This window comes from Lycorma delicatula, chromosome 7, assembly GCF_047948215.1.
Source record: "Lycorma delicatula isolate Av1 chromosome 7, ASM4794821v1, whole genome shotgun sequence".
Lineage (NCBI taxonomy): Eukaryota > Metazoa > Arthropoda > Insecta > Hemiptera > Fulgoridae > Lycorma > Lycorma delicatula.
In genome coordinates this window covers 120,662,675-120,682,494 of record NC_134461.1, presented here as the reverse complement: position 1 = coordinate 120,682,494, position 19,820 = coordinate 120,662,675, and the positions used below count along the sequence as shown (strand labels likewise).

At 31.0% G+C, this 19,820-nt stretch overlaps 1 protein-coding gene across 3 annotated transcripts in view; it reads right to left on the bottom strand.

Annotated features, from left to right (window-relative positions):
- The window catches only part of Dys (Dystrophin), a 1,915,508-nt gene that overhangs the window by 1,650,769 nt on the left and 244,919 nt on the right, over positions 1 to 19,820 (bottom strand). For all 3 annotated transcript variants that reach the window (XM_075370745.1, XM_075370746.1, XM_075370747.1), the window contains exons 26-29: positions 14,373 to 14,534; positions 8,943 to 9,071; positions 2,863 to 3,036; positions 1,127 to 1,270 (exon numbers count right to left, since the gene is read on the bottom strand). In XM_075370745.1, coding sequence (XP_075226860.1) covers positions 1,127 to 1,270; positions 2,863 to 3,036; positions 8,943 to 9,071; positions 14,373 to 14,534 — 609 coding nt within the window. The remainder of the gene's footprint in view (positions 1 to 1,126; positions 1,271 to 2,862; positions 3,037 to 8,942; positions 9,072 to 14,372; positions 14,535 to 19,820) is intronic.

The window sequence follows — 19,820 nt, the reverse complement described above, 5'->3', positions numbered from 1 at the left end:
CAGGAAAATGAGTTAAATTTGAAGAATTAAACAAGAATAGATACTGAACTTTGACATTAAATATATATCGGAATATAATACATAAATTTAAAAAAATTATGATTGTAATTTACAACTCCAAGAAGCTAAACATTTCAGTTGCTTCAAATTCTGTATTATTATAAATTTCAGATATTTTAACAGTGAATTAATGTGACTTGATACTGCAATAATAGTGCTGTTTATCAACCTTCTTTAGCATTAATCTATCTTTCTTTAAATAATATGTTGTTTGCTATATGTCATTTTTTTCTTTGGTTTTCATTTGTTTTGTGACTTTACAGCTTCTTAGTACAAACATCTGTTTAAGTAAAATAACATTTGGTGTTCATGAAACTTTTGAGTGAAAAAAAATATATATTTTTGAGGAGTAGCATATTTGTTGAAATTTTATTTCAAACAGGAGGAGAAGACATTTAGGTAAATACACAAAAAAAAAATTGCTATGATAAGGAAGGATATATTTAAATGTATATAAAAAAGTTGTTGAAGTTGCAGAAATGCATTTCTTGATATGATGATATTTTTTGAAGGCATTGTTCGTGTTGGATTCCTCCCACAATAAAGACTTTTTTATCAAATAATATTGAGATGCTGGAGGGGCTAGTGGAATCACAGATGCAAGATCACAATATGTACTTGTCATACATTCATAATTTCTTCCACAGAATCTTTTTGACTCTCTATTCACCTTATTTAACTTTTGTAGACTTCTTTATATACTTTTGAGGATGAGGTTAACAATGAAACGTGAAAATTTTCATTTGATAAACTAGGACAATAGGATGTATTATTTGATGAAAGGGATTTATAATCAAGTTGACAGTTGAAAAAAGCAGAGTATAAAAGTAAAGGGTGAACTCTGAAGACCTGATTAATTCATAGACATATATGCAAATAAATGCATCTTAAAAAAGTCTGGTTTTTTTTTTAAAGAACTTTGATCAATGATCAAAAATTATAAATTAATTATCTCAAAAATAAAAAAAAAAACTAATTCAAAGTGCAGAAAAATATATGTGCTAGTATATACAAATATGACATTTTAAAAACAAAAATGTTAATCTAAAAATTAGAAACACCTTACCTTATTATAAAGTTGTTTTAAGGAATCAAGGCGTGCTGTATATTGTACTGGATCAGAGACATTACCTTCCTCAACCATCTTTCTTCCAGTTTTGATGACACTCTCAACTTCAGATTTGATATCACTCAAGGTCTGATAGAATCTCTGTAACATTACAGTTTTTCTAATTATTATTTCAATTTATTTTTATTACTGTAATGTTACAGAGATTCTAATTAGAAAAAAATAAAATAAAATAAATAATTTAAAGGAAAAACATAATACAATAAGTATTAAGTTATTAAATAGCCACAAACAATTAGATAAATATTAATTTAAGATAAATAAATATAAATTCAAAGTCAACAAAAAACATTAAATAAGAAAAAAAATATTAATTTAAAAAATAATATACGATGCATATTCATGAAGTAAGGGCCATTAAATCATTAAAAAAAATTAAGTTAGAGAAAAGGATTTTACTTACAGTTTTAGTTTATTACATATCTATTTTACTTTTCCACATAATTGCCATTCAATTCTAAGCACTTTTTGTAATGCTGCACCAGTTTCTTTAACCCCTCTGTGTAGAAGTTCACCGCCTGGGAATTGAACCAGCTGACAACGGCAATCTTGAGTTCCTCATAGTTTTCAAACCATTGTCCACCAAGCCACTTTTTCAAATGCAAGAAGAGGAAGAAGTCGCTAGGTGCAAGGTCGGGACTATGTATAGGTGGTCAAAAAGTTCCCAACAAAAATCTTTAATCATCTTCTTGGTTAAGGCAGCAGTGTGAGGATGTGCGTTGTGAAAGATTACACTGAACAACAGTTTCCTATGTTGACAATTTTGGATCACACGTCACAGTTTGGTGAGCATTTCACAGTACATGTCAGCTGTAATTGTTTATCCATGTTCCATGAAATCAACCAAAATGATGCCCTTTTTGTCCCAAAAAATGGTAGCCAACATTTTTCAACTCGAGAATGGAGCTTGCTTAAACTTTTTCGGTTTGGGGAAACTTGAATGGTGCCGCTGCATTGACTGTTGTTTCGATTCTGCATTGGTGTAGGATATGCATGTCTCGTCGCTTGTAACACTGTGGGAAAATAAATCATCTTCATCTTGTCAATAGCGGTCCAAAAATGCTCGTCCATTGCACATTCTTTGCTCTTTGTGTTGGTCAGTGAGCATTTTCGATATCCACTCTGCACACAATTTGTGATATCCAAGCTTTTTTGTGACAATCATGTAAATAGAGGTGTATCCAACATTCGGAAATTCATCAGCCAGAGCACTAATCGTCAATTACTGATCACATCGCAGTTTTCAGTTTACTTGTTCAACAATTTTGTCGATTTGAATACTGGGCTTGCCAGTGCACTCTTCGTTATGCACATTTGTGCGACCATTTTTGAAATTTTGACACCATTGTCTAACCTTTCCTTTACTCATTACTGTAGGTACATACACTAGGCACAACTCCCGATGAATTTCAGTAGCAGAAGATTTTTTTCAATTTCAGCACACAAAAATTGAATCACACACTTCATGACTGACAAGAGAAAAGATTGTCGCAGACATTGCGATCTGCATTTACTGGTAGGCAAACAACTCAAACTGCAGCGGCTGCATAGCCGATAAATGGTCCTGCATGCGTGAAACTTTGTCCAGATGGACCTTCTAATATTTAAATATAAGCTGATGACCCTTACTTTATGAATATGCCACGTAAATCATAAATTACAAATATACAAACCATGCAGTGTTTTAATTGTCCCTGAATTCCTTCTGAATCATCAGAAGCTAACTCTAATAAACAAGTAGCTTCTTCAACACCTCTTAATTCCCTTAGAGCTCTAGATAGTCGTGGTTCAAGATCAGTAGGAGAACGAAACTGTTCAAATTTTTCAGCAACATCAGTAAATTTTTTCTGCAATAAAACCAAACATGAATGAACAATAGGGGAAATACTTAAAGAGCAAAAAAGCATTGTTAAGTATTTCTTTAAAAACTTTTTGTGAAAGAGTTGTAAGTTGTTTTCTGTACAAGCTACAAAAAATTTTGGTTAAAATTAAAAAAACACATTCTTTTCAAAAATCAGTTCAGACAACTTATTAAGATTTTTTACCTGCAAAATTTGGTGCAAATTCATAAAAGGAAGTTTGGTAAAACTATTCTAAACAAGATTTTATCCCCAAGATTAGTGAAATGATTATTACACCCTAAAACCCTAAAAATTCATCATTTTAAAAGCCATTATATAAATTAATGAAACTGATAAAATTTTGTGAGGTTTTATCAGTTAAAACAATAATCATTTTAATTATTTCTTCTGACCCCAAAAAAATATGAACTGCCAATAGTGAGCTTCCCAATAAATTTAGACTGTTGTCTGACTATCATGTGATGCCCATCATGCTAACAGAAACAACTAAATAATAGGGCATCTTAAGGCACATCTGATTAAAGGTCTTGACATGACATATTTTAAATCTTGCTATATTAATTTTTCAATTAATCTACCGATATGGGGGTATGAGCTACCAAAAATCCCCAAAAAATTAATATTACTTTGTAGTGAGGAATTAATTATCTGATTGGGGAAAACATGTATTAGGATAACAAATTTAAAAAAATTCTGAATAACAAGATTGCTGGTTGATTTTTACTTCCTCGTACAAAGTAAAGGAAGCAGTGTGAACCAAAAGTGTCCAAAAAACCCCACCACCCAATTTTTTTGGATTTTAAACTTTTTCTTAACTGCAGTAATTGAGAGTTTTTCAACAGTAAGTGGTACTTACTGTACTTACTTACATTGGTTCCAGAGTTATAGACAAATTAAATTTTAATTAATGATGAAATATTTGGATCTTAGAGGGGGAAGTTCTAATCAGACTTTATCTCCTTTTATTTTTTCACTTTTTTAATATATTGATTTAATTATTAACCTCTGATTGTAAAAAAAATTTACAAATAATAATTCAATAATAAAAAAAAATAAGAAAAATTTCAGAAGTTATTAATGAAAAATTTAAGGTACTTCTATTTTTAAAAAATGTGTAAATGTAATTTAATAGGCATGCAAAGAAGTCATAGTGTCCAAATCAGATTTTTTTTCTTAAAGAAAATTAAATTTTTTAAATTTGGCAATTTTGCATCTGTTCTATAATTTATATAGTGGGTGTCACACCTGTGACAGGTAAAAACATGCTTTTTTTTAACAGTGCTGTGTTCGATGTAAAAGCAACACACGCTATACAAAATATTTTACGATTCAATTTCAGTGTTTCCGATGCGTGTGTCCGCTATAGGCTAAAAAACTACTGGACTGATTTACTTGCGTGGAAAAGGAAAAATTGGAAGAGGGAAGTAGGAAAAAATTAGAAAAGGGGAAAGGGTGAAAGTGAATAACAAAAAGAGAAGTGGGGGAGGAAAGAGGGAACTGGGAAAAGAGAATGTGGTAAAAATGATGGGGAAAGGAAAGGGGAACAGGGAAACTTAAATTTTGTGAAGTTCTGTAATGTTCTGTGAATGTTTTATCAAATTTTCAAATGATGTATAATTTTATTCATAACAAAAGGTTATGAATAACTAATAAAAGGTTATGAATAACTAATAACTAATAAAGGTTCTATCTAATAAAACATACCGTATTTATTCAAGTACCCCCCGCACTTTTTTTCTTGGAATTGGAGAGGAAAAATAAGGGTGCGTTTAGCCAGCCTTTAGCCAGGAAAAGGCCTTTTATTACCAGTGCCTTTCCTGCGTATTCTATAACGCTCAGTTTTTCATTTACTTTCATTTACTTTAGGTAAACAGAGCACAGGTATCAGGTTGGATGGACGAAACCTTAAGTTTAAATCAGGTGTGCTGATACCAGTATTAAAATACCGGTATGCTGGTAATGGATGGGGCATACGACTGATAAAGTGAAAGAAATTTTAAAAAGACAGACCAAGTAATAATTCCAGGCGGATTGACATCTCTATTGCCATGTCTGCATTAATAAACCGTTCAAATCTGCATTAAAAACTGTACAAATGGATGGCCAATGAAATTTCTTTCTCATGCCTAAAGGAAGAATCAAACTCCCACATTTTAACCAGATTTGTGTTTGGATAAAAGATGCTTGGAAAGGTATTTCCATGGAATTAGTAAGGAAAAATTTTTAAAAATGCGTTGATGGTAGTGAAGACGATCACCATTGGCAGAGTGACGTGGAAACTACCATTTTAAATCCCATAACTATGGGAGTATTAAAAAGTGTATTGAAATGATCCTTTTCAACATGATACTTTCTGGCCGTTTTACTGGCCTACTGATTCTGAACTAAACTAGTACCTACAGTAATTAATTATTAATATTGTAATTTAAATGAACGAATAAAATCCTTTACATTCTGCATATTTTCATATTTACGTAATTTTTTTCATATATTTTGAACATTCAAATACCGGAATATACTCAATTTTTTTTTTTAGATTTTCAATCAGGAAAATCGAGGTGCAGTTCTTATTCCAAAGCAGTGGACACGCGAATAAATACGGTGTATTGTTACCGTAGTAACCTGCATGGGCGTTAAATAATTTTTTAATCTGAGATACGGAAGAGGAAGAGAGTTGTTCATTAATTTCTATCGGCTTTCCTATTCAGATTATATTGTTAACATATAATATAATCTGTGAGGGCGTTAAATAATACTTCTGAGATACAGAAGAGGGAAAGTATCATTGGTTTAAATTTGATTGGTTTTTGTATTCTGATAATATTGTTACCATAGTAACCGGTAAGGTCATTAACTGTAATAACTGTGATAACTGTAATCAGAAGAGGAAAACTGAACTAATTGAGTTCAGAGTTCAGTTTTATTGGTTTGCTACACTATAGTAACAGGCAAGGGTGTTAAATAACTGTAATAAATAACTGTAATCATTGGTTATCTCTTATGTCATTGACTTATCTATTCTGATTATATTGTTACCGTAGTAACCTGTGAGAGCATTAAATGACAGCTATAAGAGATATGGATGAGTCTTGTTCATTGGTTTAAATTTTATTGGTTTTTCTATTCAGGTTATATTGATAACCAGTGAGGGCATTAAATGATTTCTGTAATCAGAGACATGGAAGAAGGAATGTCTTGTACATTGGTTTAATTTTTATCGGCTCTCCTATTCAGGTTATATTGTTTTTTGTATTCTGATAATATTGTTACCATAGTAACCGGCAAGGTCATTAAATGAAAACTGCAATCTGATACGCAAGTGGAAAAGTCTTGTCCAAATTTTATCAGCTTCTCTATTCAGATTATATATTGTTACCATAGTACCCTGCAAGGGCGTTTAATCTGCAGATTGTTTAATCTGAGATACGGAAGAAAACGTCTTGTTCATTGGTTTAATTTTTACAGGTTATATTGTTACCGTAGTAACCGACCAGGGTGTTAAATGATTTCTGTAATAAGAGATACGGAAGAAGGAATGTCTTGTTCATTGGTTTAAATTTTATTGAGGTCTTGTTCATTGGTCTAATGTTAAGTGTAATCTGAGATACGGAAAGTGTGATCTGAGATATGGAATTTTTAACAGCTTTTCTATATTGTAAACATCTACGAGGGCTTAATCTGAGATACGGAAGACGGAATGTCTTGTTCATTGGTTTAAATTTTATTGGTTTTTGTATTCTGATAATATTGTTACCGTAGTAACCGGCAAGGTCGTTAAATGATAATCAGAATTTGACATACGGAAGAGGAAAAGTCTTGTTCATTGGTCTAATTCTATTCACATTATACTGTTACCGTAGTACCCTGCGATGGCATTAAATGATAACCGTAATCTGAGATACGGAAGAGAACAAATGTTGTTCATTGGTTTAATTTTTATCAGCTTTCCTATTCAGGATATATTGTTACTGTAGTAATTTGCAGGGGCGTTAAATGATAACTGGAAACTGAGATACGGAAGAGGTCAATGAAAGATACCAATAAAAGATACCAGGTCAAAGATACCAATGAAGTCTTCTTCATTGGTCTAATTTTTAGTGGCTTTTCTGTTCAGATTATATTGTTACCGTAGTACCCTCCAAGGGCATTAAATGATAAATTAATCAGAGATATGGAAGAAGGAATATTCATTCCTTGTGCATTGGTTTAGTTTTTAGTGGTTTTATTATTCTGGTTATATGGTTACCGTAGTAAACTGCGAGAGCGTTAAACATTAACTGGAATCTGACATACAGATGAGGACAAGTACATTGGCTAATGTACATTGGCTTTCCTATTCAGATATACTGTTTTCATAGTAACCGGCAAGGTCGTTAACTTAATCTGTGATATGGAAGAGGTCTTGTTCATTTTTATCGGCTTTTCTATTTAATTATATTGTTATTTTCTATTTTATTATATTGTTATATTGTAATAATAACTTAACTGGTTTTTTTTGTCCTGTTACACAATTGTTAATGTCCGGTAATTTTTTTTCTAAGAAAGGGAAATTTTGTTTTGTGACACGAAGTGGGTACCGCTACTCAACCGGTATAGATACGGCAGTGTGAGTTGATTCTCCTTGAGCTGTGTAAAAATTTTGTGCTGTTTCCAGTCGTGTTACGAACAAAATGTCTTACCATAGAACGTGTTTTCATTCTTGAACAATATTTCGCTACAAAATTGTACACGAGTGTAAAAGAATCATTTCAAATTAATTTTGTTGGTGTTTCTCCACCAGAAGAAATGCCAATTTCTAGGCTAGCAAACCAATTTTGAGAGACAGGTAGTGTTTGCGACAGAAAACGTAGTGGTCGACCGACTCGCTTGACAGATAATGTTTTAGAGAATGTGAAAACAAGATTGCTCAATTCTCCACGGAAACGTTTACGAAACCTTTCCACGCAAGTTGGTTTGTCCTATTCGCGTGTTCAGAAAGCTGCTAAAAAATTGAAATTGTATCCGTATCGTGTACGATTAGTCCAAGAGCTTCAGCCTCCAGATTTAAACAAGCGATTGCAATATTGCCGTTGGTTTAGGTCTCTCGTAAATGATAACAGAATCAAATTTTTAAACACAGTGTTCTTTAGTGACGAAGCTTGGATCCATCTCGATGGTTATGTGAACAGTCAAAACTGTTGAATTTGGGCGGTTGAAAATCCTAACGCTTTACAAGACAAATCTTTGCATCCTGAAAAAATTGGTGTGTGGTATGCGATATCTCATCATCGTATAGTTGAACCCACGTTCTTCGAATAGACAGTAAATGGTGAAGTATACAGGAATATTGTGTACCAATTTGTATCCCTCCTGGAATCTCAAGAACGCTATTGCTGGTTTCAGCAAGGCTGTATGCCACACGTCTCGAGAAATCATGGATTTTCTGTAAGAGTTCTTTGATGATCGAATAATAAGAAAGGACTTATGGCCTCCAAGATCCCCAGACCTCACATCTTCTGACTACTTTTTGTGGGGCTATATTAAGTCTGAGGCATTCAAAAACAATCGTCACACTATTGATGAATGATGAACTTAGAGTCAAAATGAACTTAGACTTAAAAGATTTAGATACCTAAGGGATAACAGCGTCTTTAACAATTATGTAATAGCTTTTTATTAAATCTCTTTTGTAAGTAACAAATAAATTTTTTTATTCCACCTAAATTTTCCTTTCTTAAATTACATTTAAAATTGGGTAACAGGACTAAAAAATCACTCTGTATAATTCAATGCCAGTAAAAATTAATTAAAAATACAGATTTTATATTTATATAACAAAAAGAAAGTATTTTAACTATACAAAATATATTTTTGATAAAATAAATTCAACTAAAATAATTAAAACATTTTACCTGCAATAATACCATTTGCTCATTTAACCTGGCGGCAGCTTCCATTTTACCAGCATGTTTATAATGACGTATTTGATGTTCCATTTCTTGTAATGTTGTGCTCTGATTTTGGAATTCTTCAATAAGTCTCTGTTAAATCAGAAAAGAATAAAAATACAATAACAAAGTTCAGAAAAAAGTTAATTATAATGAAAAAAAAAAAAAAATAGTTTCTAATTTACTTTTCCCTCTAAAAGGTATTTTCATTCAGTAATTTCTACTACAATTTTCACATGCTAGGTCTACTGTTATCAAAACAATATCTAGCTATAGATTACTTAATATGAAATACAAGCTACCGCAAACGTTTCCAATTATATGCTGATGAATATAAAAAATATCAATGCAGCTTTGGAATGCATGCCTACTCATTCTTCCTGACATCTACTGGTTAGTTTAATTAAAATAGCCATCAAAAACCAATAAAACAGCTATAGAAAAAAACAAATGGTTTTTTCCGGATGTGAACCACAAATTTAAAAAAAATCAACTGAATGATAATATAATGGTTTTTCAAATAAGAAATTAAATTGCTTCATAAGTCACAATTTTATTTTTTTTATTTTTTCTAAACATCTACGAGGTGCGATAATAAAGTAATGAGACTGATTTTTCTTTGCAAGATGTGGCAACCCTGCAGCTTGCGAAGGCATCATTGATGCAAGTGGCACATTGATGCAACTGCTCAGTCGTGAGTTGTGCTGTAATAAGTGAACATGTGTTTGTGTCCCTCGTCACAGCTTTTTGGACATTTTGTGTTGTTTGAAAATGGTGTCCCTTGACCGCCATTTTGACTCTTGGAAATAGAAAAAAGTCACACGGAGTGATGAAAAAATTGAAACATTCATTCCATTCAAGACTATCAAATTCTTTCTTCACATTTACAAATATCATGTAGTTGGCTTTACTCTTTTTAAAACTGCCTTGTAAAAGTAATCTGAGGATAAGAATACTGTTTTGTACCTATGCTTTCTGAAACTAAACTGGTTTTTGTCTAGTACAGCTACCACATGTTATATTCGCACAAATATTATAAATAAAGAAAATTCACTCAAAAGTAATTTTTAAAAACTGCTTGTAGTACAAAAAACTATTACAAATTTTGATAACAGAATGAATATAGTTAACCATAAACATTTTGAATAACATCTAAGAATATAGAGATATGGAAACTTAAATTCTCATTACGCAAAATATATTTCAAAAGTTCGTGGCATTTGAAATTTGACAAGGTAATACAATAAACCTATATAAATCTAACAAGAAAATAAAACCCTGATAAAAATAATTTTTTATATATACAGAATGATTCTAAATTGCACAGCAATCTCTCAAGAGATGATCCTACAGCCAAAAATAAGAAAAAAGTTCATACAAACGTAGGTCAGAAAACTGGCTTAGCAAGTTTTGGATTGTGAAACATTTAGTCCTGCTTTCAGCCCCCTCTGTGAAATTAACTGAACTAAAATTCTTGAGGTACAAATTGGTGCTTCCTTATGGTTTTTTATTTAAGAAATTGAATAAAGGTGGTCCTAGACCTCTGTGAAAAACAGGGTAAAACATGAAAAGGTTTTGTCGGAAAATACACTTTTTTCAGTCTGGGATAAAACTTTCTTAATTTACTAGTAAAACAATAATTTTTACTTACCTTTGTAGAGAATTTAATTCTGAGAAGATTGATGCAAGTAATATCTTAAAGTTAAACACAAATTTGTAAAATTCAACTTTAATTAGAAACAAAACACACACAAACTGGATCGGAAAAGTAACAGGATTTTAAATAGAACAATTTACATACAAGTGCCAGAAATTATAAAAATAAATTTGAAAGAGATCCTTTTTAAGACATATTAAAAATTTTTATTTTTTCGTAAGTTGGCAATAACAGCTGAACAACAATTAAGTTTAGTGTTTATCATTTGAATATCCAATTGAGTGGTGTTTGTGCTTTTATTGTTCAGTCACTCACAATGAGTGATGCCACAAACATGTTAATTTATGGTAAAGTAAATAAAAATGGATTAGCATGAATACCAAGAAAGTTATCTAAACAAATTTTTTTGCAGCTTTATCAAGTAACCATTTATATTAAATAATATTTAATAATTTTTTTAAAAAACCAAGAAGTAAGTGATTTTTATTTTTTTAATTCTATTTTTTAATTTTTTTCTAATATTGATAAGTTTTCTATTTGTTCTCATGTACATTATGTTGTTCAAACAGTGTTCTGTTTAAAATCTACTTTTCCATTCCAACTTGTGTGTTTTGCATCTAATTAAAGTTGAACTTCTCAAATTTGTGTTAAATTTTAATACGCTTATTTACATCAATTTTCTCAGAATTAAATTCTCTATGAAGTTAACTAGAAATTTTTATTTGTTTAATGGTAATGTAACAAAGTTATTTTATTCTGAACCTAAAAATGTATTTTCCAACAAAATGTTTTTTGTTTTATGTCATTTTTCTTAAAACCTAAGTGAGAGAGGTCTGGGACCACTTTTAGATCAAACTATAAGGAAGGACCAATGCTTGAGCAGATTTGTACTCAACAATTTTAGCATGGTTTATCCTATTAAATAGTATAATAATGGTAATATTTAAATGTATTATGTTTAAATTTCATTTTTATTTTCTCTAATGATGAAAAATATCCTAAAGCTTTTATAGCAAACATTAACTAAGAATAAAATAAATATAAAAAAAAAATATTAATTTCTCTTTTAATAAACTGAATTTAAAGTTGCAAGATACAATTCTATAAAACTTTCATTAATAAGAAATAGAAACATTTACAACAATCTTGGTGAATTCACTTCATACAAATATATAGCGGGTAGGCGGAAATTAACTCCCTATTGAAAATTGTTTATAATTTTTTTAATACTTAACCAATTGTCATGAAACAATAAAAGCAATTTGTTCCTTACAGTGATAGAATTTATTACATGACATCTCATTTTTCATTGCAGGTATCAGTGGCAGACCATGGCATGTCTAACCTTGTGTGAGTGGGCTCAGCTGGCATCCTGGTATGAAGTATAGAAGTCTGTGGTACAAATACAAAGATGGTGGCTAAGTGTGAAAGGACCTTATGCCTCAGTAAATGCAAAGACCATAAGGAATTGCCACTCGAAGCTAATGGACACAGGTTCTGTATCAGATGTTAGGAGACATGGTCACCCCTTAACATTCAGGATGGAGAAAAATGTGCAAGTGGTTCAAGATGTGTTCATTTGAAGTCTTCAGAAATCACAAAGACAGGCATCTTGCAAAAGTGATTTAACCCAACATACAATTTGAACTGTTCTGAAGAAAGAGTTGAATTTTCATCCATGGAAACCACATTACTGCCAGGAATTATCGCTGGAAGACGGTGATCATCGGTTGGAAAATGGGGAGATGCTTGCTTGGTATGAAGACTGGTCTGATATTTTTGGTAATATCCTGTGGTCAGATGAAGCCATATTTCATGTTGAGGCTTTGTTAACCAGAACAATTGTTATTAAATTACTGGGCAACAGAGGATCCAAGGGTGGTTGTTGAAAAATGCCAACATTGCCCAAAGGTCACAGAGTGGTGCAGCATGACATCAACAAAAGTTGTGGGTACATATCTCATTTGGGACACAATGAATGCAGAACAGTAACTTAATATGCTTGAAGATTATGTTCACAGTATTGTATCCACATGGGAAAATTACAACAACCTAATCTTTATGCAAGATGGGACCCCCACCTCTCTTCACAAGTCCTTCCATCCGTGGCTCATCACCCATTTTCCAGGATGCTGGCTGGGACGTCGTGGTACCCTTGAATGGCAAGCAAGGAGTCCTGACCTAACATCCTGTGACTTCTTCATCTGGGGTAGGCGAAAGAGGAAGTTTATCGCACAAAACCAAAAACTCTTTAATGAATTGGAGAAGCAAATTCGTCAAGATCTTGTAAACACCGCTGGATTATCTGCATAAGTCTGTCACAAACATCCCCTTCTGTGTATGGAAACTGGTGATAATGATGGTGCTTATGTGGAATTTTAGCAATGCATAACAATTCTACCATTGTTAAGGAATAAAATGTTTTTTGTTTCATGAAAATGAGTTCAGTATTAAAAAACTTATAAACAATTTTCAATAGGGAGTTGCAGAATGAAATGATGATGTACTAAATTAATATAAGAAAATTAAGATAACTAAATCAGAGAATATAGCTTTAAGTAATAATAATAATAATCAAATAATTAAAACTAATTTTAAACAAATGAAAATATGCTTTCACAAGCATGCATCTATTCAAAACTACAATCCTATCTCTTCTTTACAATAAACTGCAGATTGTTAGAAATAATGCTAAGTGATTAGGAGACCTATTTAATATATGGTCAGACAGTACTGATCTGTGAGGTGTTTGTTTAGTGTGTTCTTTTGTCAAGTTATACTATCAGATCACATCCTAAACAGACTTTTTTTAAAGTTTTTAAAATAAAACAATTAAGAGTACTGCTATATGCAATGTTGACTGTGGCTGTGAAAGAGATTAGATTACACTCTTCAAAAAATATTATGAAAGTATATTTCCACTTATTACAATCGTGTTTTTCATCATTATAAAAAGATGATTCTCAGATACACGTTAAATATAAATAACTGACTTAACTCAATGGTGTAGAAATTATTTAAAATCATATCATAAATTATTTACATCATTATAACATATATCAGTGGTGGCATAACTCAATCGTATAGAAGTTATTTAATATCATATAAATTATTTACATCATTAATTCATTTCATCAGACATTCAAATAGTACATTTATAGAAAAAAATTTAAAAAACATTACTACCTAGATTAAAGAAAATCCATAATAAAAATACAGTGGGAGCATTTAACAACCTAGGAAAAAACCAATGATAAGTGGTTTTACACACTAAACCTTGGCTGGAAATCCAGATGAGATTTTCAGTTTAGCAGTCAATTATATATTAAGTGAAGTCTAAGGTTTGTAAATTAGGGTAAAAGTAAAAAATAATTTATAAACATATCAAATATGTTACATACTGACCAGACATGATGCATATTATGTTACATTTGAACAAATCAAAAAGTACACACCTTGGTGAAGCCTGATCCAAAAGCTAGTAACATATGAACCAAATATCTCATTCCAGAAATTGTCAGGGATTGATTATTCAATATATGTTAGTATTTTGTTAATAAAATGCAGTGAACCATATTAATATGAAATAAAAATCAATTAAAATGTTATAATTTACTAATTATAGTAGGAAGTTAAATATTGAATGGCATGCTATAAAAAAAAGATCATAAATGTTAGTTTTTTGCACAATCAAATATTGCTGTTAAATAATAATTTTAAAAAAAGTAAAAACAAACCTGAACATCATCTGGTAAATCATCAGCTGTGAAATCATTTTCAATACGTGCTGTTAATTGTGCATCAACATCATTCAACCATTCTTGGAATTCAATGATATGACCCTCTGATTCTTGCGCTTCAGCCACTGACACCTCAAGTAACTCAGTACGATCCCTAGCCTACAAAAGCACGCATACACAACAATTGCAATGCAAAGATAAAGAAGGAATGAAACTGATTTACCAAAATAAAATAAAAAAGAAAAAACTTGAATATGCTGTTTAGAGTTCAAACAGTGACACTCAAACTATGGTAAGCATAATATCAGATCAGAAGGTAAGTTTCAGAGATCAGTTTGGTGTAAAAAGTCCCTTCTTCTTTAGCTCTTACTATGTGAGGTCTGTTCAAAAAATACGTAGACTGTTTGAATTGCGCAGGTCCAGTTGGTTCCAGTCAAATCCGCTTGGCGTTGCCATGTATATACAGATCAGCTGATTACAAAGAGTTTTTTGATTACAAATATCATTATTGGTTGCTTAGCTATGCGGTTAATTGTGAAGTGCGTTTTTTTTGTTTGGCGGATTTTAGAATGAATGACTTGAAACAAGCAAAGAGTTGCTGTGAAATTTTGTGGAAAATCTGTGAGTGAAACGTTTGATATGCTCAAGACGGCTTACAGCGACGTTGCTATGAAGCGTGTGACATATTTTAAGTGGCACAGACGTTTTAAAGATGGTTGTCAGTCGATTGAAGACGATGAGCATTCTGGACATCCTTCCACATCAACTGACGACTCACACGTAGACAAAATCAACACCCTGGTTCAGGCAAATCGACATCTGACCATCAGAGAAGTTCATCGAAGTTCTTAAACATCTGTGGGACACTATCTAGTGGAAAAGGCTAGAAATGGTGAAGAGTGGTGATTGGTTTCTTCATCATGACAACACTCTAGCCCATTCAACCTTCAGAACTCGTGAGTTTTTGGCTAAACACTCAATCACTGTTCTTCCCCAGCTACCCTACTCATCTGACCTTGCTCCTTGTGACTTCTTGTTCCCCAAACTTGAAAGGTCTTTCAAACTTCAATGGTCTTTGAAAGGAAGAAGATTTGAGACGATTCCTGAGACTGAGGCAAATGCGATGAAGGAACTGAAGAACAACACAAAAGAAGCGTTCCAGGACTGTTTCCAAAAGTGGAAACACTGTTGGGATAAGTGTGCATGTTGGGGAGGAGAGATTTTTGAAGGGGACCCAGACAAGTAACTTCTAAATAAAGTACATTTTGTTTTATGACAGTATACATATTTTTTGAACAGACATCGTATGTTGATGTGGAGGAGATTTATATTTCTACAAGCACTACAGCAATTATCTATTTAAAAAGATATAATTCTAGGAATAAGAAATTTTCCTTAAGGAAGCCTGGTAACTCTTTAGTATCCAGAGGACTTACAACATTTGTTATAGTATATTATGGACTATATCTTTATAAGAATTTCTGAGGTGGTCAACACAAGATTATTGATCAGTATACTGTGTGTTGTTTCCAGCCTAAATTAAGATACCTATATTCCCTGAGAAAATTTAACAAGGTAAGCATACTCACCTAAAAGGGCACCTTTGGGTGGGTTTGTTATTTCAGTTTTGTTCTCTTCCTCTAGATAGATATCCTCTACCTGACTACTTACACCTTCACCTTGGCCTCTTCTTGGCTGAAGAGGTTTTTTGTGTTTTTTTTGTTATAATAAATCAAGTGAATTCATGCTAAAGGTGTGAGAAACAGATGGATGTGTTATTACTAATGCAATTTAATAAGGGTGGCTCAACCTACCCTATGGAAGTTTATGTCTATAAAAGAGGTTGTATAAAAAGCCAAGTTGATCTAATAAACTCTGATTTCCTTTTTCCTTATAATACAATAAGAAATATGATACATTATACAGTTTTGTCAGAGCATACTTTAAATTTTTATTGCATTTGTTTATAAAGTATGTAATTAGGCTAAGTTATATGTTATTGATATTACTTTTTTATTTATTATAATAATTTTATTCTCCTGTACCTTCATAAACCTTTCAATGTTTGTTTGCCTTATAAGCATATAAGATACAATTATACTCGATACAGGTTGAATATCAATCTGGCTGTACAAGAGCTTTCTTATTTTTTTTTTACAACTGCTATTTCTAGTTTTACACTTAGAAAGGTTTGAGAATTTTGATTTAAGAGAAGTGCACTTATCAATTCAACTACATCAGCCTGAGAGAAACAACATTAATATAAATAAGACCATACAGTCTAACAGATAATTATTTAATAAAATTATTAATTATTTAATAACAGATTATTTTATGGGAGGCTGGAGATCAATATTACCAAATGTCATTTGTGCACTGTAAAATATATTATTTACAGGTTGAACAATATATTTACATATTTATTCACATAATAAATAGGCACAGGGAAACAGGAAATTTTGAGAGTAGTAGTGGGAGCCCTGAGGAGCTGGTAGAGAGGTAAGAATGGCATCCTTCTGCGCACAACTACCTGCCATTTAATAATCATGGACCAGTGGATCGGTACACAATGTGCATTTGCCATGAGGGCATTTTACAAAAATGGTGACAGTGTGATTGCTGCTCAACGGGAATTCTGACATTAAAATTTAGAATGTCATGGTTGCATTCCATTTTGCCACGCCATCAAGATATAGGTTGAGAATTTTGAGTTAATGGGTATAAGCTCAAAAGGTAAAACCACCAGGAGGAACTCAATGAACCCTAAAAAAACATTGAAACAGTTCGAGACTCAATTGGAAGGAGCCCATGATGACCAACAAGTAAATACACAACATTATTGAATCTAAGCCAAACAAACTTCCGCCAAATACATCAAAGTGATTTGAATTTTCCTCTTACAAAATTGAAGTTGTACAGGAACTGAAACCATCACTACATGGTCCCATGAATTCACATGGAAGTGTTTCAAAGTACCATGCAAAATCACAGCATTTGCTTCCAGGAATGCATATGTTTGAATGGCCATCATCTTATGGACATTGTTTTTAGAAACTGACATTTTTTGTGTTGGGACACTTAATGGCACAACAGTAAAACTTTTAAATTAATTTTTTTTACTTTTGAGAGAGTTACTTCAATATTTCCTGTTTCCTTGTGCCATACTATATTTTGTTTGTAAATTTGATATTGTTATTCAAGTGTAGGTTTTTTAAATTACAATTAATTTTCATTTAACAATTGTTCCACTGGAGTGTGCAAATTGTAGGTACTAGTTTTCAAGTTGTTAATAATTTGAGGCCCAGCTAAACCAAACAAGTTATATGCTAATATTAACAGCTCCAAAAGCTCCTTGATACTGTGAAAGTACCACCAAATCATGACCCGACATAAGTACATCCTGTCTGGTTGATGTATAAATTATTTCACCTGTTATAAATGAGTCCTTAACAGCTGAACAGTTGTTTTATCATATTATTGGTAACAAGTATATTTGTTTTTTTTTGTTTTTTTTTTTAATTTATTTAGTTTTTAAATTTTTTAATTTGTTGTTTTCTTTTTGCATTTTTGACAATACAATTTATTCTAAGTTTAGACTAAGTATGTTATTGTATATATTAGTTTTTAGTTCCTGTTATTAATAAATTTTTTTGTAGGTATTATATCTCTAGGAGAGCAGTTTGAGTATAAATTACTCATTTATAACTGTTTATGTGTGTGCTAAAATATTTTATCTTTTTTAATTTTTTTTCTTTTTTATTTGACCCTAGTAAACAGGTTATTTTATTGAGCACATAATGTTAGGTGGGATAGCTACATTAATTTTATAAAAGCCTGTCTTTATTTTGTACTTATGAATTTTGAATAAATATTTATTGCTATATGAACAACTAGAAATTTAATTGCTTTATTGGTTTAACATACAACAATGAATTTTATGTTACAGTGAAATTTGCTGATGGAATACTATTCTGCATTGTTTTCAGTTTCCATTATACAGAAAAGAACAAATTTTCATAAATTCCACAATTTTATCCATTCACAGAATAAGGGAAATCAAAATCAAGATCACAAAGACCTTTTAATGGATAATATATTATAAAATACATAAGTGAATCTTAAATGTTATTTTTAATATAAGCTAAGTTTTTGTTATTTCTATTTTATTATTGGGCAACAACTATTAAGGTCATTACAGCTATATGCTGAAAAGAAAAAAACTGGATAACATTAGATTCATAATTTATTTAAAATGCAAAGAAATTTTTCAGACTGATGCCTTAATCAGTTTGTTTTTGCATGCCTTTTATACAGATATTTGAAATTAACTTTAATATACTACACTTTTTTTTCATGGAACTACTGCAGTAGTTCTCCACAAAAACAACAGAAATAAAAAAAAATATTATAACCAAAAGAAGAAAATTTCAAATAAGGTTATAAAGAGGTTTCCCTTATAAAATTCTTTAGTTAAAAATTAAATAGTTTACAAGCTATATTCTAGAAACTGAAGAAATAAATGGTCCTGATAAGTAATTTAAAGTTAAATATTATCAAAGAATTATCTCAGCTGGCTTGAATTTTGTTTCCAAAATATAAATCTACATAATCTATATACAATAAAGCTGCAAAAAAAGAATTAAGATATTATATACCACATTACTATATAAAATTAGTTTGTAGGTGGTGGTTCAGACCAAAGACATAATAACCACAATTAGATGCCAATTTAACAACAAAAAATTCTACATTTTGTTAGTTGTCAACAATTAAATTAAATGTTCTAAATATTTTACAATTCTACAATTTACAAACAATTACTTTAGGTTAATTTGATAGAATACTATACAAAAACCTATAACAGAGGTAAAAATAACAATTAAATACAATAGTCAGAGATAGGTGGAGATAAAATTATTAGCTAATTCTAATTCAAATTAAAAGTTATTAACGCAGATGTTAGTTGTTAACTGCTCACCCAAGAGATAGAAATTAGAGCATAAGCTGTAGTAATGAAAACATTTTTTTATAAACTTTTTATAATCTTACACAGTTCAATAAAAACTTTATGTACATTATTACTGAAAATCTACATTTATAATTGGCATATAGTACGACAGTTTTTGTTCATATTACCACTTAAGTATTGTAAACATTATTATTATTAATTGCAATTTTTAATGTTGTGACCTAATGTTGAAAACTCTTCGCTATGAAAATATGGTTACACACCATTCTTTTTATTAACCGCACCACCTTAAACCACAACCTGATGAAATCTCCTTGCAGTTAATTTATCAAATATTTTAATTTTGTTCATGCTATTACACAATTAAAACAAAAATAAAACAAAATCACAAAACATGCAGAAACAGCTTCTTTTTCATAAATACCACAATCATACATCATTTTTTGTGTAATTGTAATATATTAGTGGTGTTTTAC